Below are 18,900 nucleotides of genomic sequence, written 5' to 3'. Positions count from 1 at the left end.
AAATAATAATAAAATCCTATACTAACAAACATAGACCACATCACGCCCAGATCTGGTTAAAAAAAAAGAATTCAAGATGATCAGGTTTATCTTATATTGTTCTATAATACAAGTTACTGTAATGTAAACATGCATCGAGTCTGATTATATAACAAGGCTTTCATTAATATAACATATTAATCACTAAATCAGCAGTCATTCAGCTTAAAAGGAATTGTGATTGCAAAGCAGACATTCCCGTACAAAGTACCGCAGCTTTCAGTGTCAGATGTAATCTTACATGTTTAGCAAGTGCTTTTACACAAAGCAACTTATAATTTTGTAATTGATAAGTGCTCTGGGAAACTATAGATGGAAGCTCTTTTGTGATTTGGGACAGGTCATGTGTTCTTGTCCTTCGCAACTATACTATTCACTGTGGCAAGGACTGCAAAGCTTATATGACACTTCCATATAGAGGAGGCCAGATCTGAGCTCGTAGCGAAACCGCTCGATCCTTCAGTGTTGCGGGACTCTGCATGCGTTCGCCGCCATCACCCGAAGACGTCACACTGTACGATGATAGTCATAAGTCTAATGCCAGAAACGTCTAACCATACGAGGTAGTCGAAGTGGGTCGAGGGAAACGTGTTCAACAGCGGCAGGTGACCATTTCCAAACATGGTGGCGTCACGTAATTCCTGGTGCAGCTGACCTGGGATCCCCGTGACATCGACCTGCACGCGGTCAGGACAGCAGTCCAAACTTTCAGAATGTTTTGTTGCCATTTGCAATACTAGCTACAGATTACTGGTAGGCTAGTTATCTTTGACATTTTTTACAACATTAACAACAACAAAAATAATAACTATCATTCACAGGCCGCAAGTAGCCTACAAAATGTTCTTTTTGTTCCAGTATTCGAAAGTGCTGCCAAAAACTTCTATAGTACAAAATCACATTCACGAATGCATATTAGAAACCATTCAGACCATTTTATAGCATGACGTCCATAGTAGGTTCTATACTCCTTTGTGCCAGTCAAGACAGAAAGGGGTTAAACAGGTTTACCGGGTAGTTAGCCAGAAGTTGCCAGGGTTATACATTATAATCTGTAAGACTGAATCGACATTTATGCACATAGTTCCTTGTTAGGTTTGTAAATTTCGACTTGCTCTGTAATAATGAAAATGAACCACTTTTCAAGGTATCCATAACCAGGCTGTGATTGAATAATAATTCATAATTTATTGCTATTCAATATTCAGAAATATAAAATTTATAAAAGTTATAAAAGATTAAGTTAAAAGACAAAGTCGTGGCTTTAAAATAAAATCCTTTTTTTGTCTTTTTCCGTTAATGTTGCCTTCAGCTCTATCATACGAAATTATCGTCAGTGCTGCCTTAGATCTTCGCTACTCAAGTCATATTTCACTGTACATCCATCTACCATAATACATTTATCGCAGACATTTTAAATGTGGAAGTTTTTCACGGACACCCTTTGCACTAAGGACTGCACCACATAACTATTTAATTTGCTCCTTTTCTTCTGAGTGATAATTGCATTCTATAATATCTTCTACACTTCAGTAAGTGTTATTTAAGCCTCCACGACCGGGGTGCATAAGCTTGCCCCGTATAAATAAATAACGAACATGTGCCCCCCCCCCCCCCCCCAGTGCATTCGCATAAAGCCTTCACGGGTTAAACGCGACCTCGGACCCTGAACAGCACATGCTTAGGGAGCCCGAAGCCCCGCCCCCTGGTCCGGTCGACCAGCCAATCAGACGGCGAGTGGGCGCCGTCCGGGAATAAATTCAGTATTAGACTGCGCGAACCATCGAGCGAACGGAGGTACCTGCTGGTGCGAGGACGGTACAGGGAGCAGCGCACGGTTCAGCCCCCTCCCCAGCCAAATGTAGTCATTTTAAAGAAAAGAATAATAATACGTGGAGTAAATATATACTTTTTCAAAGGATTTGGAGTAAAAGAATACAGTGTATCCGCTCGGCCGTTGGAGAACTAGGTCCACAACTTATTGTGTTGCTTTTTGATAATATGCTTGATTGTGTCGTGAAGCAGATCGTAACCCCCTTCACGGAGAAGATGAAATTTTTGCACCACTGGATATTACCGCGACTTGCCAACTGGGAGTAAAAACGAGTGCTGAAGCATTCCGAAAGAAGCCCTCTCCGTGTTCCGGTCATTTCTGCTCGTATGCGAATTGCTGATTATTCCGCTCCCCCCTCCCCTGTTGTGCATCATAGGAACTGAACTCTTGTTCCATGCAGTTTACTTTTATGTGCTCCCGCAGCAAAGCATGTTTTTCATTACAACGTCACAGCCAGCATTAAAAAATACCTCGGCACCGTAGCGACGTTTCTGCAGTTTTCTGAATCAGGTAAGAAACTTCATAGTGAATTTTCGCATTTGCTGTACGAACATTTATATCATTATTCTGAATGCTTTAGATCTCTTAATGATAATGACGATTTCGATTACCTTAAATTGCTGTTTATTCAGGACTTACTCCTAACAGTTGACCTCTTAATTACTGACGACATGACATACGACACACGCGCTGCTTTATTTCAGATCCGCTCATCACGAACGTGCAGAATGTGATGTCCCCCCGTGTCGCGCTATTCCAGGTCACAGGACGAGTTTAGAGAGAATGAGGAGTCCCAGGGTGAAGCATGATCCGCTGGCGTGCTGCTTTTAGACTGGTCTATCTGATGCTTCCATGGGAGTGTGTGACGCTGAGCCTGCACTGCTGGGTTATCGCCGTCGTCGCAGCGGGTGCCAGTGATGCCGCTGGATCTCTCGGATGGCTCCTTTCCGATAAAGGGCCTTTTCATCACGCGCAGGAGTTCTCGGAGTATGTGGAGCGCTACCAGCAAGGCTTCACCACCAAGTACAAGATTTACAGGTGAGATGGTTTATGGTACCCCGACCCCCCCCCCCCCCCCCCCACACCCCGCACCCCCCCACCGACACACACACACACACATACACAGCCTTTCTTCACCCTTATCCGCTTCAACATAACGATTTGCCATTCAGACAAAACATCACGGTCAAAAAAACGGTAAAAACTGGTATGTTACTGTCCCTTGAATACTTTGATTACCAAAAGAGTTCTTTAGGTGTCTGCCATTCTTTCTCTCAACTTCCATCGCGTTACTGTAACTATATATGAACTTATATATGAACTTATATATGAACGTAATCTTTTGGTTTTTAATTAGTTTTCAGTACTCCTTTCGGTATGGTGATCATGCTGAACCGGCCTCCTTTGGATCGCAATTAAGAAATAGGTTATTGTGATATAATGCTTGCTCACCCCCTGGTGGTGAGATTAAAAAAAAATCTTGCAGGCAAATCTCGCACTTCATACAGTGTAATTATCTCAGGTTTTCAATCTATAATAATTAAATGAATAGTATGTATATTAATGGATACAATACATACACATTTTAGTTACGTTTCAATACGTTTTCAGGATAATATGGGGAATATATGATTTTAAAATTGTATAATTTAGATACAGTTATTAGAATAATTTGATTTATTGTGTATTCATATATGTGCATATGGGCGTGGATTGGCAATTTCACCTACACAGTTTACAGATACCATTTTCTTCACCTCAGAAAGAAATGTTACTGCCGATGACAACTAATGATATAGAGTTTTGCTGTTTCTTGAATATTTTATTTGCTTAACTATGAAGAGCAAGTATTTCCTCCTTAATTGTACCTGTGCTTGGAATTTAATTTACTGGTTTGTTTGTGCCGTTTGCCGAGGCGGACCGTCCAAGCCTTTCGCTTGCCTGCAGTGTCTCCAAGAGAAACATCAAAGGAACATAAGGGTGTCATATGAGAAAAGAATAAAGAAGTCTGAAGCAGTTTTGTTGGTGATGAGAGATAGACTGTAAGCTTTTTCCGAAGGTTACACTGGGTTTCTGTAGGGAGGGAGGCTTTAGATCCTGGTGTTTTGAGCTCTGCGATAAATCTGACGCCTGATGGGATGTAAATAAAATTCCTAAGTGAGAGGCGTGGGCCCTGCGAACGAGCCGATGCAGTTGCCACACCTGGAGACCTCAGAGTAGTCTGGCTATTATCTTCAGTATGAGAAAAATGTTGCCAGAGGGCGAGGACTTTTGCCTCCAGAAAGCGCCTAGAAATGGAATGATTATCCCCATCAGATGCAGAAGGTCAGCATCTTGAGTCCACCACACAATCCGGGAACAATCCAAGCTTATAACAAATTCTGTTAAAAGTAAATGGGACAATACAATTTTCCTTTGTGTCACCTTCATGTTTAAACATATGTCTGTCTGGAAAGACCGAGGTTTTCTCTCTTTATAGCGATCTATGCAATATGCAAAGCCTAAGAAATATGGGCCGTTATCTTTTTTTCTGTTTGATGGATATTGAATGACATCATAAATAATGGGCACAAAAGATGGTGTGGACATTTGAGGGAGCTTTTCAGGTTTCTATTCTGCATTCAGCCTCATTATAGGAAATATGACTGTCGTAGTTCCCACTGGTGTTGAAGTGCTTTCAGCTTCCACTCAGCCCAGTTCATTCCCTGGTGTATGTTCTGCACTCCAATTCTACGTTGCCCCGGGTCTCAGCACAGGAGCTGTCAGGTGCTTCTTCACAGTGTCCCCCGATGCTCTTCAGTGTGACTGGCCACAGACGATTTAGCCCCGTGTTACCCAACGGCGTCGGCCCATCAGGATACTCCAGCGAGACACAACACGCCGCTCATTATGTAAATGCCGCGTATTAAAATGGGCAGTGATGGATTCATCCTTAAATGGGTTTCTGAGAATTGTTTTTATTTGGCTTGTCAGGGGTGTTGTGGATAATAAGGGCTGAGGGCTTCGCTGTTGTGAATTAGTTATGATCCTGAATGAAATGCTGTTGCATTGTAGGTAATTATGCAGTTTATCTTGAATCATGAAGAACGAATATTAAGGAGAAAAATCTGTCTTTCTTTGATATGGAAAAACTGACGTCTAACTTCATCCTCAAGCATCTAGAAATTTACACAGTAATTCTCTGTATCCTTGAGAATATTTGTGCAGTTATTTAATTTGTTGAATAAAATGATGCAGGTAGTTCACCATAAATAAAATAAATAAAAATAAAATAAAAGATTTTCACTGTAGTTATATTGACTTTAACTTAAACAAAGTAGTAATAAAAGGCTGTATTTTAGCACTTTTACACATATCTGTATTTAATCATCTATTTTGCTCATTTGTTTATTGTTGTAAAATTAGTTTAACATCTGGCTAAACGCCAGAGTCAGAGCCATCAAGGTTTTTAAAGAATGCAGCCTGGTGGTTTATCAAACTCCTTACTGATGCAATAAAGACTCATTTTTCTGACAGGAAGGACAATTGGCCAGAGTTCAACAGGAAATATGTGGCACAATCAGTCTTAAGGGATACAAATAATATGATAGATCATTTCTCTATTCCCCTTTAGTACCCATTAAGCTCCTTATAAGTGCATCCCGATGCATTTTCATCAAGGGCATTTCAGCAATTCGTATACACATATCACTGATCTTGGCTACAAAATATCATGTCGACATTTTAGAATGCTGCTCTGGCTTCATTATGGAAAGCTGTGCTGCATAACTGCTGTTGGAAAGTCATGGTTTTTCTTCATACTCATGTTTCGTTCCCTAGTGTTCGTGGCTCCAAATCAGTGTTACATTTTCCTTTTTTTTTTTTTTTCCTGTGCTATACCGCGGCGTGACGGAATTACACAGACCTTAGCTGAATTGAAATCCCTTGCTGGCAAAGCTTAACTGGTCTCCTGTCGGCCATGTAGGTGGCAGAGGGGGTATGTCCGAGGTGAAAGGCAGGTTTTTGTAACTGGATGAGTGCTGTGTGTTGCCTTGTAGAGAGTTCGGTCGCTGGAAGGTCAACAGCCTGACGCTGGAGAGGCAGGACAACAATGGCCTGGCACTCCCGCTGGACCCGGACTTTGTGCAGAACATCAGGATGCTGGGTCGCAGACCCGACCTCCGAAAGATCACCGAGAGCATCATCAGGAAATACGGCACCCACTTTCTGCTCTCAGCCACCCTGGGAGGTAAATGGAGGCCTCTTTCGGTCCTTACCTTGTTTCGGTGGTAATCACAGAGGCAAACAGTTCAACTGGATTTTCTGGGCCAAGGAAATATTCAAATCAGAATCACTTGGCATCAGTTTTCCTGTGTGTACTCCTCATTTTCAAAAATGCCAAAAATGTTTTCCACGTCTGGATGTTTGATGGCAGGAATCGAAAGGCAGATTTCCAAAACTCACTCAGTCGGGCTCCCTTATGATGTTACTGTTTTGGGAACCAAAACTCACTCAATCCTTGTGTAACCCAACAAAAGAACTTTCGATAAATTTCCAAAACTCACTCAGTTGGGCTTCCTCATCATGTCACAGTTCTGGGAACCAAAACTCACTCAATCCCCCTGTAAGCCAACAAAGAACTTTCATTAAATTTCCAAAACTCACGCAGAAATTTTCTGAGTTCTCAATTCAAGTCGTATCCTGTGGACTGAGTGAGTTTTGTAACCGTGCTCTTCAACTCCATTTCAGCACCTTGGTCAGGGCATGATGAGTCTCTCATGGGACGTTCCTTACCACACCTCAGATCACCAGCGCATTCTCAAGCATGGTGCCTCTGCTTTACATCTGAACGGGTCACCTCCTGCCTTATGTTACTGCTCAAGTGTTCTTGCTTTGCAATACAAGCTCCCTACAAAAGGCTGTTTAGTCTAATTTGGCGGGTGTGGGGGGGGGGGGGATGAGCCTCATTACAGAACTACTCTGCCAAAAGCAACTCACTGTGTGACTGTAGTCTATAGCTTCGAATCACACAAACAGCACACCAGTGTGATTTAGCAAACGGGAGCTGACTAAACTTGAAGCTGGGCATTGGCATCCGACGCCGTGGATTAGCACTGCTAGGCTTTTCTGGTTTTATTAATATCTTTTTAATGTTGCTCTCCTCTTCACTAAACAGGGGAGGAATCTTTGACAATATTTGTGGATAAGAGGAAGCTGAGCAAGAGGGCGGAGCTGGGGGAGTCGAACAGCACAACGGTAACCCTGGAAACCCTCCACCAATTGGCCGCTTCCTACTTCATCGACAGGGAGAGTACGCTGAGGAAATTACACCACATTCAGATTGCATCCACTGCCATCAAGGTAAAAACACACACACACACACACACAGGTTTGTAATTATATGTTTGTGGAGACACTACATTCCTTTCTATGGGGAAAAGTCTAATCCCAACATGTTGCCCTTAACCCCTACCCAGCCCTAACCTTAATCATAAGTAACCAAACAAAATATGAGACTTTTGGCATTTGTAGTTTTTTGGTTGCATTCACAGATCTTTGTGGGGACCTGAGAATTGGTTCCCACAACATCAAAATAACAGGTTTTTATATATTTTTATTACATTGTGGGGGACATTTGGTTTCCACAATGTAGTTTAAACATAATCCTCACAATGACACACACACACACACATATATATACCTCATTCCTGTTATAATGCTGGCCTCGTCACCACTAGTATTTAGAAGACGTTTGGGTAACACTTTTTTTGCCATTTCAGTAAGAATATATAAACACAACATTATATACATAACACAATATTATGCATTCATAAAGCATTATAAACATGGCTATAAATATTTATTAAAAAGGCAAAACACAATATAGCCATGTTTATTATGCATTATTAATGCTTTTTGAAGCTCTCTTCTTTAATGCACTATAGATACCTTCATAATGCAGTACAAAGCAACCTTAATGCATATACCGACCATTATAATACATTATAAAGGTATCTATAATGCGAGACGAAAGCTTCATTGTAGTTTATGAAGTATTATAATCAACACTATAATGCCTTATGACTGTCAAATGAAGATGCTGTAATGCTTTATTAATTCTTATACCAGCCATCATAATGCATTATGAAGGCATCCATAATGGATTATAGATTAAATAGGTTAAATTCAATTTATTTTTATATAACACCTTTCATAGTTGCCCCAAGGCACTTAATTTTATTTATTTTATTTAACCTTTATTTCACTAAGAACAATTTCTTATTTACATTGATGGCCTGGCAAAAGGCAAAAGAACGTTTGGAGGACAAGGGGTTAGGACATAAAGACACATAAACCAATAACACAAGCGCTTTACATGGGTGTGATGTGATGCATTTCTGCACGATTTATACCGAATGACAGCTTGACAGCTTCAAGTACAATGTTACTGAAGTTTGTACTAAAATTAAGGGCATAGTTTTGGTTTTCAGTATTGGTAGGGACATCTATAGTCAAATCTATGCCCTTGATTAAAATAGATAATATATTTTTTTGTCCTGAACCAGTGATAAGTCCTTTATAAACAGTACCAAAGCAAAGCTCTGCATTTTCTCTAGTCAGCTTGTTATCTTGGGTGGGAGTTCATTTGTAAACTCCAAGTAATTTTTAAAGATTTTTTTATTGCTTATGCTTCATAAAAAATACATTACTTTTCCATTAGAAGATTATCAATGTTAATATAAGAAAGCTACAAATCATTCCAATATGTTTATTCCCTGATGCCTGAATGTGGTGACTCTGTTCCGGAATATCTATTCCGATCAGTGCATCGATCAAAGCTGCGGTGCGGAGCTCATTTAGCAAGCGGTAAACATGGGAGCCAATCCATCAATGTGGAAGAATGTTTCTTTAAAAAACAGCAGCCAAATTACTTTCTAATACACACCAATAAGAAATTGATTTTTTGTGCCGTGTAGGAAGAGCTACTGGAGAGTAACGCCGTGTTTCGTTTAAACTGATGCCTTAACGGAGTGTATTATATTTCAGTATGTAATATAATACGTTTTAATGTTTGACTTTATGGGTTCTTCATGAGGCTGTGTGGCACATCAGCTTCCTGCCGACAGGGGATTAAAGAAACAGAGAAAATAATGGTTTTTCTGGATCTAGTGGGTTTTTTTTTTTTACAGGAAGTTTGGCTGATAGACGCCTTCACGCCATCAGCATTTTATAATTCAAGGCACGGACTTTTATTTTGAATTTATAAAGGCTAATGTGAGAGCTAAGCATTCAGTCATCCTATAGACAGACAGAATCAGCTCTGCTCCTGTTAACGTGGAGAAAGAAGATATAAAAAAGGCACAGGAGTGTGGCGCTACGATAATTCATCATATTTCTGTAATTTATTTAGATGGCTCACCCCATTTGTCAGCTATTTCTGATATGAGGTAGACGTCAAATGCTAATGAATGGAAGAGTTATGGGAGCCGTGTTCTACAGCGCCGATAATAAATGGTGCTTTAGCATAACATGCAACGGCGGCCACGTGGAGGAAGGCAGACTAAGTGTTCTGGCGGATGCATATAGCGGCTTTTAATGATGATTTACAGCTGCACTGCAGTGGCGCCCATCCGTTTACGTAGAATTTTATTGCGCTTAGGAGTCAAAGCCGAAATCCATCACGGGCTCATGAGCTCTCCGGTGGCAGCCGGGGGGCCCGTTTGTTTGGATTCAGGGGGGCCACGTTCAGTTTTGCCCGCGAGCCCCCGACCCGAACGGGTCTCGTGGTCGATGCGTGCGATCCGTCCATCTTCCCATCCTGTACTTAAAATCACGGCGAGGGGCCGCTAATCGACTCCTACGATGTGAATGTGCAGTAAGACAACTAAGACAAGGGTAATTAAGATGGTACAGTTCTTGGACAGATGCCTTGTTCATTTCTTATACCTTCATCAGTTACTCAGTGTGGGTTTATTGGAATGTGACACGCCCACAAGAGGGGAAACATACAGTATGCAGACAGGCTACCGTGCCAGTGTCGCGCTTCATTGGACGTTGGTTATGCACTCTGACCTTTCTGGCTCTGCCCCCTAATATCTGCAGCAGAAGAGTAAACATCTGCTAAACGTTTTTTTTGCAATTTCAGTAAGAATATGTGAACCAGGATAGCTATTTCAACCAGGATGGCGATCAAGTTGCAATAAAAAAAAATATATAGACTGTGGCATGAAATCGTAATTAATTTATTGAGCAAAGTACTGAGGTTGAGTCCTTTGTGAAACAGGCTTTGCTAGGGAATGGAAAGGTCATAGTGGTATAATTTTTCATCATACAAAAATGTTACATCATCATAGATAATTAAATATTAGCACAGTATAAGCAAACAGTTAACCCATCCACACAATTGTAGCTTATCCCATGATGGACTGAATTAATATAAAATGGCTTAAGTTTAAAATATGCTTTTTTTTCTTCTTTTATACAAAAATAAAGCATATGCCTTTTTTTTCCACGGGGCCTTGTCGCACATCTGGTCTCATTGCCATGCAGAGAGACTCGTCCTCATATTTGCATTCAGCAATTTTTCCCTTTAAGTCGGACATCTGTCTCAGTTAGGAATTAATCTGCCGATCCCAGAAGAGGCTTCTTGGATTTTAATTAATTGCATGGAAGCACCAGTAAAAAGGGATGTATGAGTTAGCAGCGGCTGAGCTGAAAACCAGCCTTTCTCACTTAATGTCTCATTGGGAAGTTACTTCAGCTTTAATATGGTGTAGAAAATTAAATAGATTGCCTCTTAGATCATGGATAGCGCCTGCTCATGTACATTTTAATTATATTCTCTAGATATTGGATTTTTTTTTTCCCTCCTTGCCAGCCTGCGGTTGCATTGCGCTGATTGAAGAACATTAAAACTCAGGTGTGTCATTCATTCTGCTGTACTATTCGCCATCCTCTCCAGAGTGACCCTAAAGATGATGTCAACGGATGGTGATTTTTTTTTTTTTCTGTGCACAGAGGAAGGGGGCTGTCATTGATTTAGAAAGGCAATATGGCAAAATTTATTATCCCTGCAGGAAAATGACATAGCAAGCCACCATTTTGCCGGGAATCATTTGTAAGTGACAGGGAGCGATGTACTCGCAGAGAAAATGGCAGTTTGTCTTCTGGAATGACATGGAACCTTGATTTACAGTAGCTTCACGTCAGAATTTTATGAAGGACGGCCCGGCAGCGGTTATGAAGACATTAATGCAAAGATAAGCGGCAGAAAGGTCCTTTTTTAGATCAGCCTGCCGGGTTAATGTCAGAGGTCGAGCTTTTTTTAATACGAGTGCAGAATGACTGTTTATTTTGAGTCTTTATTTTTCTCTGTTTGGCAACGCTGCCAACTGCATTCTGGGTATTCCAGGTGTTTGAGAAACAGGGGTGGTACCAGTGTCTGTACCATACCTTAGCATCTCAATACCGAATGCGCACCCCCCCCCCCCCCCCATCACATGACATGAGGATGCCAGCCGCTGACCTCAAAAGCTCTTAACCAGATGGGGCCATTTGCTGCTCTGAAATCAGCCGATCTGTCAGATCTTTCTCTGAAAGTCATTTAACGGAACTGGCCAGTCATATGACAGATGTGGCATTAGCGTTATGGATGAATTAACCATGTGCATAAATAGGGATTTTTAGAGCCATTCGCAACACGTTAATGTCTGTTAGCTGCAGCCTTGGCGTGGGGTTATTTGTGACTGTGTATGAATTATAATTTACTGTGTTGCTTAATATATGTATTTTAATTTTTTTCTTGTACTTTTATTTCCCCCCGATAATTACAACACACATGTCAGATTCTGTTCTCTGTCTCCCGTTTAGGTGACCGAAACCAGAACGGGTCCTCTCGGATGTAGTAACTATGACAACCTCGATTCTGTCAGTTCTGTTCTAGTTCAGAGTCCGGAGAACAAGATCCAGTTACAAGGTAGAGCGTTTGAAATGAGATCCACGCATCAATCGTTTTACATGAAATAAAAGAGCAGTTTGATGTTTTGAACTAATATCATATTCTGCACAAAGCTTAGAATGTTTGCAAACTTTACTAAAACCATGAATTCAATTGAGTGTGCAATTTAGCAGTTTTAATGTCCACGTCTTCACATATTTTTGAAGGTTCAAAGCCATAAAAACACCTTGAAGCCACAGCCATCAAGCCCCCCCCCCCCCCCCCCCCCCCGCACTCTAAGATACTGACCCCGAAATGACAGTGAAACATTGGTTACAAACAACAGAGTTTATGTTTTACCGTCCAGGATCTCGTGGCCTAAAATAGGGCATTATTGCCGTCCCTTCAGGCTGAGCTAAATGCCCTTGTCCTGCACGTAGCAGGACTCACCTTGAGCCGGTAATGAGCCAATGTAGCATGTGGACCAGGACCGTTGGCTTTTGACCACTTAATTCCCAGTGTAACTTGCGGCATTTCCGTCCTCACAACAAATACCTTGGGCATAACCTAAAGTCAGCATTCCCCCCTGAGAGCAAGTTTTAGGAATCTGTGTACTTTAGAACATTAGTTTTCTCAACTATCACTCTGGAATTTCAGAACAAGAGGCAACAGAACCCCAACCAAAAGAAAAACAGTCCGACAATATGGCCATTTTTCCCCCAGAATTCTCTTCCCAGAATTATCTTGAATTCTGTACAGGCTATTTGAAACAATGGAATGTGCCCTTGTTTTTATATGCTGAAGAGAAGGTGCAGGGTGGTTGGGAGGAGCCTGTTTTCACAGCCGTCCTCCTGGTTCTCGGCAGGCCTGCAGGTGATTCTGCCGGATTACCTGAGGAGCCGCTTCGTCCAGGCGGCCCTGAGTTACATCGGCTGCAACTCGGAGGGCGAGTTCGTCTGCCGGGGCAGCGATTGCTGGTGCCAGTGCCATGCTGAGTTCCCGCAGTGCAACTGTCCCGAGGTGGACCTGCACGCCATGGAGAACAACCTGCTGCACATTAAGGAGGCCTGGATGCTGGCTAACAAGGACTTTGAGGAATCAGGTGTGAAGATGGTGATCACTGTGAGGATGATGATGATGATGATGGTGATGGTGATGATATTACAGGCAGTCCCCAGGTTACGAACGAGATCCGTTCCCTAAGTCTGTACCTGACTTTGCGGGTAAATCGAAACAAAAATAATAGTAGTAATAATGCAGTAATTAGAAAAGTAGCTACATATGTTACTATGGTACTTCGAGCTGATGAACCTGGAAGCCATGCAATGTTTTCATGAGCGTCACAAATTAGTGCAAGTGATTATTATTACGAACCACTGTATTTAGCTCAAATTTTTCATATAATAGGCTTTGTGGCAGCTCATTCATAAGTGCTAGTTGTCTGTAAGTCGGACGTTCTTAGCTGCCTGTATTATTATCATATAATAATATTATATGACAAGGGGTGACATAGTGGCTTGTTCCACTTATCCCGGTGACCTTTTCCGATAGTATAAGCAGGATTATGAGGGGTCTGGAGCCTAAGTCGTTGGAATTTGGATGGATGGATGGATGGATGATTATATGTTTAATCTTAGTAGCCACTTCTGAACAGGGGCTAACAGGCCTTTATTGATTTTTATTGATTATGTCAATTAAAGATATGAGCCAGATTTTTTTTCATCTTGGAATCTATGACTCATAATCTAATTCAATGCTCATATTCTTTACCAGCCCAAGTAATGACATCTAGATGCTGTAACCACACAACTGCATGGGAAAAAAATATCCCAGAAATGGTTCCCATTGCATATTCTTAATGGGACTATGGAAGGCTGCTTGCTGATCCTGTTTAAAATACTCTTTGGTTAAACAGACTACGAGTAGCATCACCAGTGATAAAAAAAGAAGAAGCTTCCTTTAATTTACCTCTGCAGGGCGACTAACGCTGGCCGTCAAAGTTACACGGCCCTCCGAGCTGGTAGAACCAGGTCATGTTTATTACTTTCACTCTGTTTCACTTTAAATGGCTGCCATATACGGTCGAGGGGCCCTGGCCATTTACCAAGGCTGGCAGTAGCGATTTGTGGCGCGCTACCAATAAACCGAACGGAATAGAATGTTTTTGTGGCCTCAAAGCAGACGTTTGGCTTGCGCCGGTTACAAAATGCAGAGCAATCTATGGATCCCTTTTCATTCAGGGGACACTTTAATAAAAGCAGACCGGCCAACGGCAGATGTGACTGTTCTTATAAAAAAAAAAAAAAGAAAAACACGTAGCGTAACAGTGTCCACAAACTGGGTTTGTCAAATGTCCATTTTCAAGAATTACTTTTGCCCGGCTCTGCTCTCCATAGCCATTGAAGAGGTATTTATTTGGCCAAAAAATCCAGTCTGGCATGACAAAGCCTCTGGCACACATGGGTGCTATGGAGCGGAATCTATTGTTTTGCTTTCCCCCATATGGGAAATGGGGATCTGGGCATTCTTTAAATTTGGACTATTAATTACAAACATAGTGATAACACATGTGAGTATGAGGTTAGTAATGGATGGATGGAAATAGCAGGGAAATAGAATTTAACATGCATGTTCAGGCTTAAGCGTGAGCACCAAAAAGGAAAACGCTGACGAGCAATAAGCCATGCACGCCTGTCTTCCTTTTCAGACGAGTTCCAGTTTTTCGTGAGCAGGCTGCCAACGTCCTACGCCTTGAACACGTCTGCCATTCAGTACTTCTGGAAGACGGACGCCACCATTCAGCAGCGCTACAGACAGCTGGAGACTAGCGCCGGGCTGCTCCTGAGCAAAGCCCGCAGGATTGTTAACAAGATCTTCACCCTGAGCAAGAGGTGCCGCACACAGCCGAAAATAATAGTGCAGAAAGAAAGGTGAGGAGTATTCCGGGCTTCCTATCGACGCGGGCATTCCAGAATCTCTCGCAGCAATTATGCTAATGAGACGAGTACACTAAAAGACGTTCCGCGGCATCGGAAAGTAATAACGTTGCTGAAAAAAAAGCTGATGCTATAAGTACGACTTTCGTGTTTTCTCCAGCGCCCGTTTGGAAACGATGAGGACGGCATTTTAAGAACAGCCCAGCAGCAGAATGATCTCATTAGTAGGGCTGGGCGATTAAAAACAATGTATGCAAAGCTGCCTTTACTTCAAGTCTTGAAGGAAACTATACAGGCCTTAGTGTCTGATCGATTGTTTGTGTCAGCCATCCAGTTTCGATAAAAGTTTCCAAACAGGAAATGACTCTAGTGGCACAATCCATCAGTTGCATATATATATGCACTGTCAAATATGATTTTTGCACTGAAACTACTAGAATCCAATTACACAACCTTTATTGCGCTAACACCGTTTGCATGAAGCTACAAAAATGGTTGTCAGATAAGTAGATTCTTCATCACGGATATTGTTTTCGTTGTATAAGATATGCATTGTTTCATTCCTCCTACTTTTATGCCGATCCTTTTTATTATGGCCCATTCAGATTTTTGTCATTGTCCCATAGTCATAATTCATGACAAAGTAGGTAATACGCAACAAATGAATGCATTTGGATTCCTCGGCTGCTTCCCCCCCTCCAGCCGACCCCCCTCGACTCCATCTCTGTGAAAATTGCTGCAGAAATCTAATCCATTACCACCCACCTGCTAACTTCCCCTCTCCCAGGCAGCCCACCGCCGTGAATATTTACATATTTCTTTGGCATAGCTAGTGGAGGACAAGCGAACTGTTTCCTCACAGTATAGGGAAAAAATGTTGTACGTGGTGGAATAGACATCTGCCTACCTGCCTGACTGATTATTCTCGTGGCTCTGAACATATGCTGTGGTGTGCTAATGATGAAAGCAAATATATTTTTATGTTATTAATGAAAGTTTACACAGAAAATAAGCATCTTTCAGTGAAATGGCAACTTTCTGATTCATAAAGAAAACCTTTCTTTAACAGTTCTTTGACTTGCTTTATACTTTGGTTCTATATGTTAGATATTTTCTTTTCAGTCACATGGACATAGAAACACAAAACACTTTCTCCCTTTCGAAATTACTTTTCCTTTGTGACCCACCAGAGCATTGAAAATGTTGCCTTGGGAACTTTGTTGAGATTATTGAGCACAAGTTGAAGGCCCTCAAGAAAACAATGATGTTTTTACAAGAATAATATCACAATGAGACTGCATTTATAGATGCAATGTTTAAATTTCACAAGCAAAAGGTTTGGCTGGTGCACCATTCAGACCGAATGGTGTAACACTGAATATCTGAGACACGTTTATGGTGAGACACTTATGTTTTGTAGATCAATTGCTCCCATGTGGTGAAATGTAAAGGTTGAGCGTTCTAAATTGCCTCCCACTGTCACATAAAGATTAAAGACCTAGAAAATTATGTAGGGAGATTTATAGTTTATGTGGTTGTAAATAACTGCTGGGGTTTGTACGTGTGTTTTTGTGTTTCTATTAGGTCTCTCAACTACTGGCTCAATTTTATCCTGTCCATCATGTACTGCAGTGAAAATAATCACATTGGGATCTATACAGAAGAGACACGGAATTGCCTTTGTCCCTATGAGCACCTGACTTGTCAAGGAGTCATTCCCTGCACGGTTGGGGATGGCCCCAGTTGTGCCTCCTGTGCTTCGGAGAATCGAACAAGGTGTGCGAGTTGCAACCCAGGCTACATGCTGAGCCAGGGGACCTGTCGGCACGCTGTGCCAGACTCCACGGATCACTACATCGGCTTTGAGACGGACCTGCAGGACCTGGAGATGAGGTACCTCCTTCAAAAGCGCGACAGCCGCCTTGTGGTGCACGCCATCTTCATCAGCAACGACATGCGGCTGAACCACTGGTTCGACCCGTCCTGGAGAAAGCGGATGCTGCTCACACTCAAAAGCAACAAGTATAAATCAAATCATGTCCACATGCTCCTTGGAATTTCCCTTCAGATTTGCCTTACTAAAAACAGCACCTTAGAACCGCTGCTCTCTGTTTATATTAACCCGTTTGGCGGCAGCCATTCAGAGAGCTGGATCATGCCCATCAATCAGAACAGTTACCCAGACTGGGAAAGGACTAAGCTAGACATACCTCTAGATTGCTACAACTGGACGTTGACTTTAGGCAACAAATGGAAAAGCTTTTTTGAGACGGTTCACTTCTACCTACGGAGCCGCATAAAAACTACATCGGCTCAAGGAAATGTGACCAGCTATTACGAACCACTGGAGGCCATGGAGTCATCTCAGAACTTGGGTTACATGAAAATAAACAGTATGCAGTTGTTCGGCTACAGTATGCACTTTGACCAGGAGGCGATTCAGGATCTGATTCTGCAGCTAGACTATCCGTACACTCAGGGATCCCAGGACTCTGCTTTGCTTCAGCTCGTAGAGATACGAGACCGCGTCAACCGACTGTCCCCGCCCGGGCCACAGCGACTGGACTTGTTCTCTTGCTTGCTTCGACACCGGCTCAAACTATCAGCCTCAGAAGTGGCCCGGATATTAGCTGCTTTGCAGTCATTTAGCGCCAAACAACCATACTCGATGGAATACGACGCAACCAAGCTATGTAGCTAATAAGGGTGTGTGGAAAAGCATGGCAAACATCGGTTAAGACACTGTACAGCATACAGGCCTCATTACACCTGCATTGTTGAGTAAGGAATTGGAATATTTTCATGGTGGAGGGCTTGCTTCAACTTTCTAGGCTAACGTTAGTCTTGAGACAGCAGAAGTACAATAAGGACTCACTGCCTTTACATTTGATACATGTTACAGCAATTTGGGATGTTTTGGAAACAGTGACAACCATAATAATAATGACGTGGTTTTGCCTGGAAATCCATATCAAAATGATATAATTTCCATGCTCAATGACTTGTGAAATCCGTGTAAGAAATGCAACAATTGGCCCAGGAGTTTTTTTATGCCTTTGTTATAATTTAAATCCTAACTCCGCATGATCCTTCTATGTTTCTTACTTGATAATACAATATACTGAATCTGCAACCTCTCTGTTGTGATCAGGGCCTCAAATGACCTTTTATTTAATTGTATTTAGTATTCACTAATATCCGTATCTATAGTTCCTGTTTCCTGTTGTTGTTTGTTATGAATATTTTTATAAGTATTTGTAAACAAATCAACAAAGTATTCAAGAAACGAACACCCATTCAGCAAACGTTCCTGCAATATTTGCTGTGGCTGTTTTTCTTTTATACGGTTTGATGTTTGTGATGGATTAAAAAGGAGGTCAAAATGAACTACATATTCAATTTGTTAATATTCAAATAAAAGTCGTTTTAAGTGCAGTCTGTAAATTAAAGAACTACGTTTTTGTAAATCAGATATATGCTCTTTGATATTTTACAGGTCAGAAATGAGTCTTAAGCATTTTTAATGATCACTTCACATAATTTTTTATGAAGTTACATCTTAAGGAATTACATAAAATACTTTAATTTCATAATTCATTTAGTGATTTAATTCTTCATTGAGTTATATAAACTGAACTTAAAAATAGCAGATTCAGCTTATGTAGACTATAAAGTAAATACAATGGTTTTAGTATTATGTTTAATTCAACAACTATGGGAAAGGTGCTCAGTTATAAGGGATTATGGGATATTCTAGCCTTTGCTTGGTGTGGCTTGAATTATTTTGCAGTCCATAATTCAAGTTGTAACCCCCCCCGGAAGTTTCATTATACTGGCGAAATGAAATTGTCAGACCACATTTATTATCATTTGAGCATCTGTTGCACGTGAAATTGCCCCGAGAAACGGCTTCTGTGTAGCACGTGTGAGAAAGCGAGTTGTCACCCTGGTTTGTATGCGGCGGTGAGAGGCCTGTACTTCCTCCCAGCACCCGAATGGGCCGAGAAGCTGCTTCGCTCAGCAGTGTTCAGCTACCTAAGCGCGCTACAAATCAGTAATGTTCAACGGAGAACATCAGCTTCGGAAATGGGCGACAAAGCAAATCTAGATGCGAAACGTTGAGAAAAGCATAGCCTATTTACCCTGGTTGTTCATCTGAGGATAGTCATGGAGTA

General features: G+C 41.6%; 1 protein-coding gene across 2 annotated transcripts; it reads left to right on the top strand.

Moving 5' to 3' along the window:
* Positions 1-1,792: 1,792 nt before the first annotated feature.
* LOC111840995 (BMP/retinoic acid-inducible neural-specific protein 3-like) lies at positions 1,793-18,192 on the top strand. Of its 2 annotated transcripts, none has more exons than XM_023806398.2 (8): positions 1,793-2,383; positions 2,634-2,911; positions 5,911-6,101; positions 7,029-7,213; positions 11,723-11,828; positions 12,655-12,891; positions 14,497-14,719; positions 16,310-18,192. In XM_023806398.2, exons 2-8 carry the CDS (start codon positions 2,679-2,681, stop codon positions 17,424-17,426), a joined length of 2,292 nt encoding a protein of 763 aa, XP_023662166.1. In that variant the 5' UTR covers positions 1,793-2,383; positions 2,634-2,678; the 3' UTR covers positions 17,427-18,192. The 2 variants fall into 2 exon arrangements, with proteins under 2 accessions (XP_023662166.1, XP_023662167.1); XM_023806399.2 differs by having other exon boundaries at positions 2,578-2,911.
* Positions 18,193-18,900: the final 708 nt, after the last annotated feature.

This window comes from Paramormyrops kingsleyae, chromosome 21 (genome assembly GCF_048594095.1).
Source record: "Paramormyrops kingsleyae isolate MSU_618 chromosome 21, PKINGS_0.4, whole genome shotgun sequence".
NCBI lineage: Eukaryota > Metazoa > Chordata > Actinopteri > Osteoglossiformes > Mormyridae > Paramormyrops > Paramormyrops kingsleyae.
Note: the sequence above shows the minus strand (reverse complement) of the source record. Positions and strands in the feature narration are given on the sequence as shown.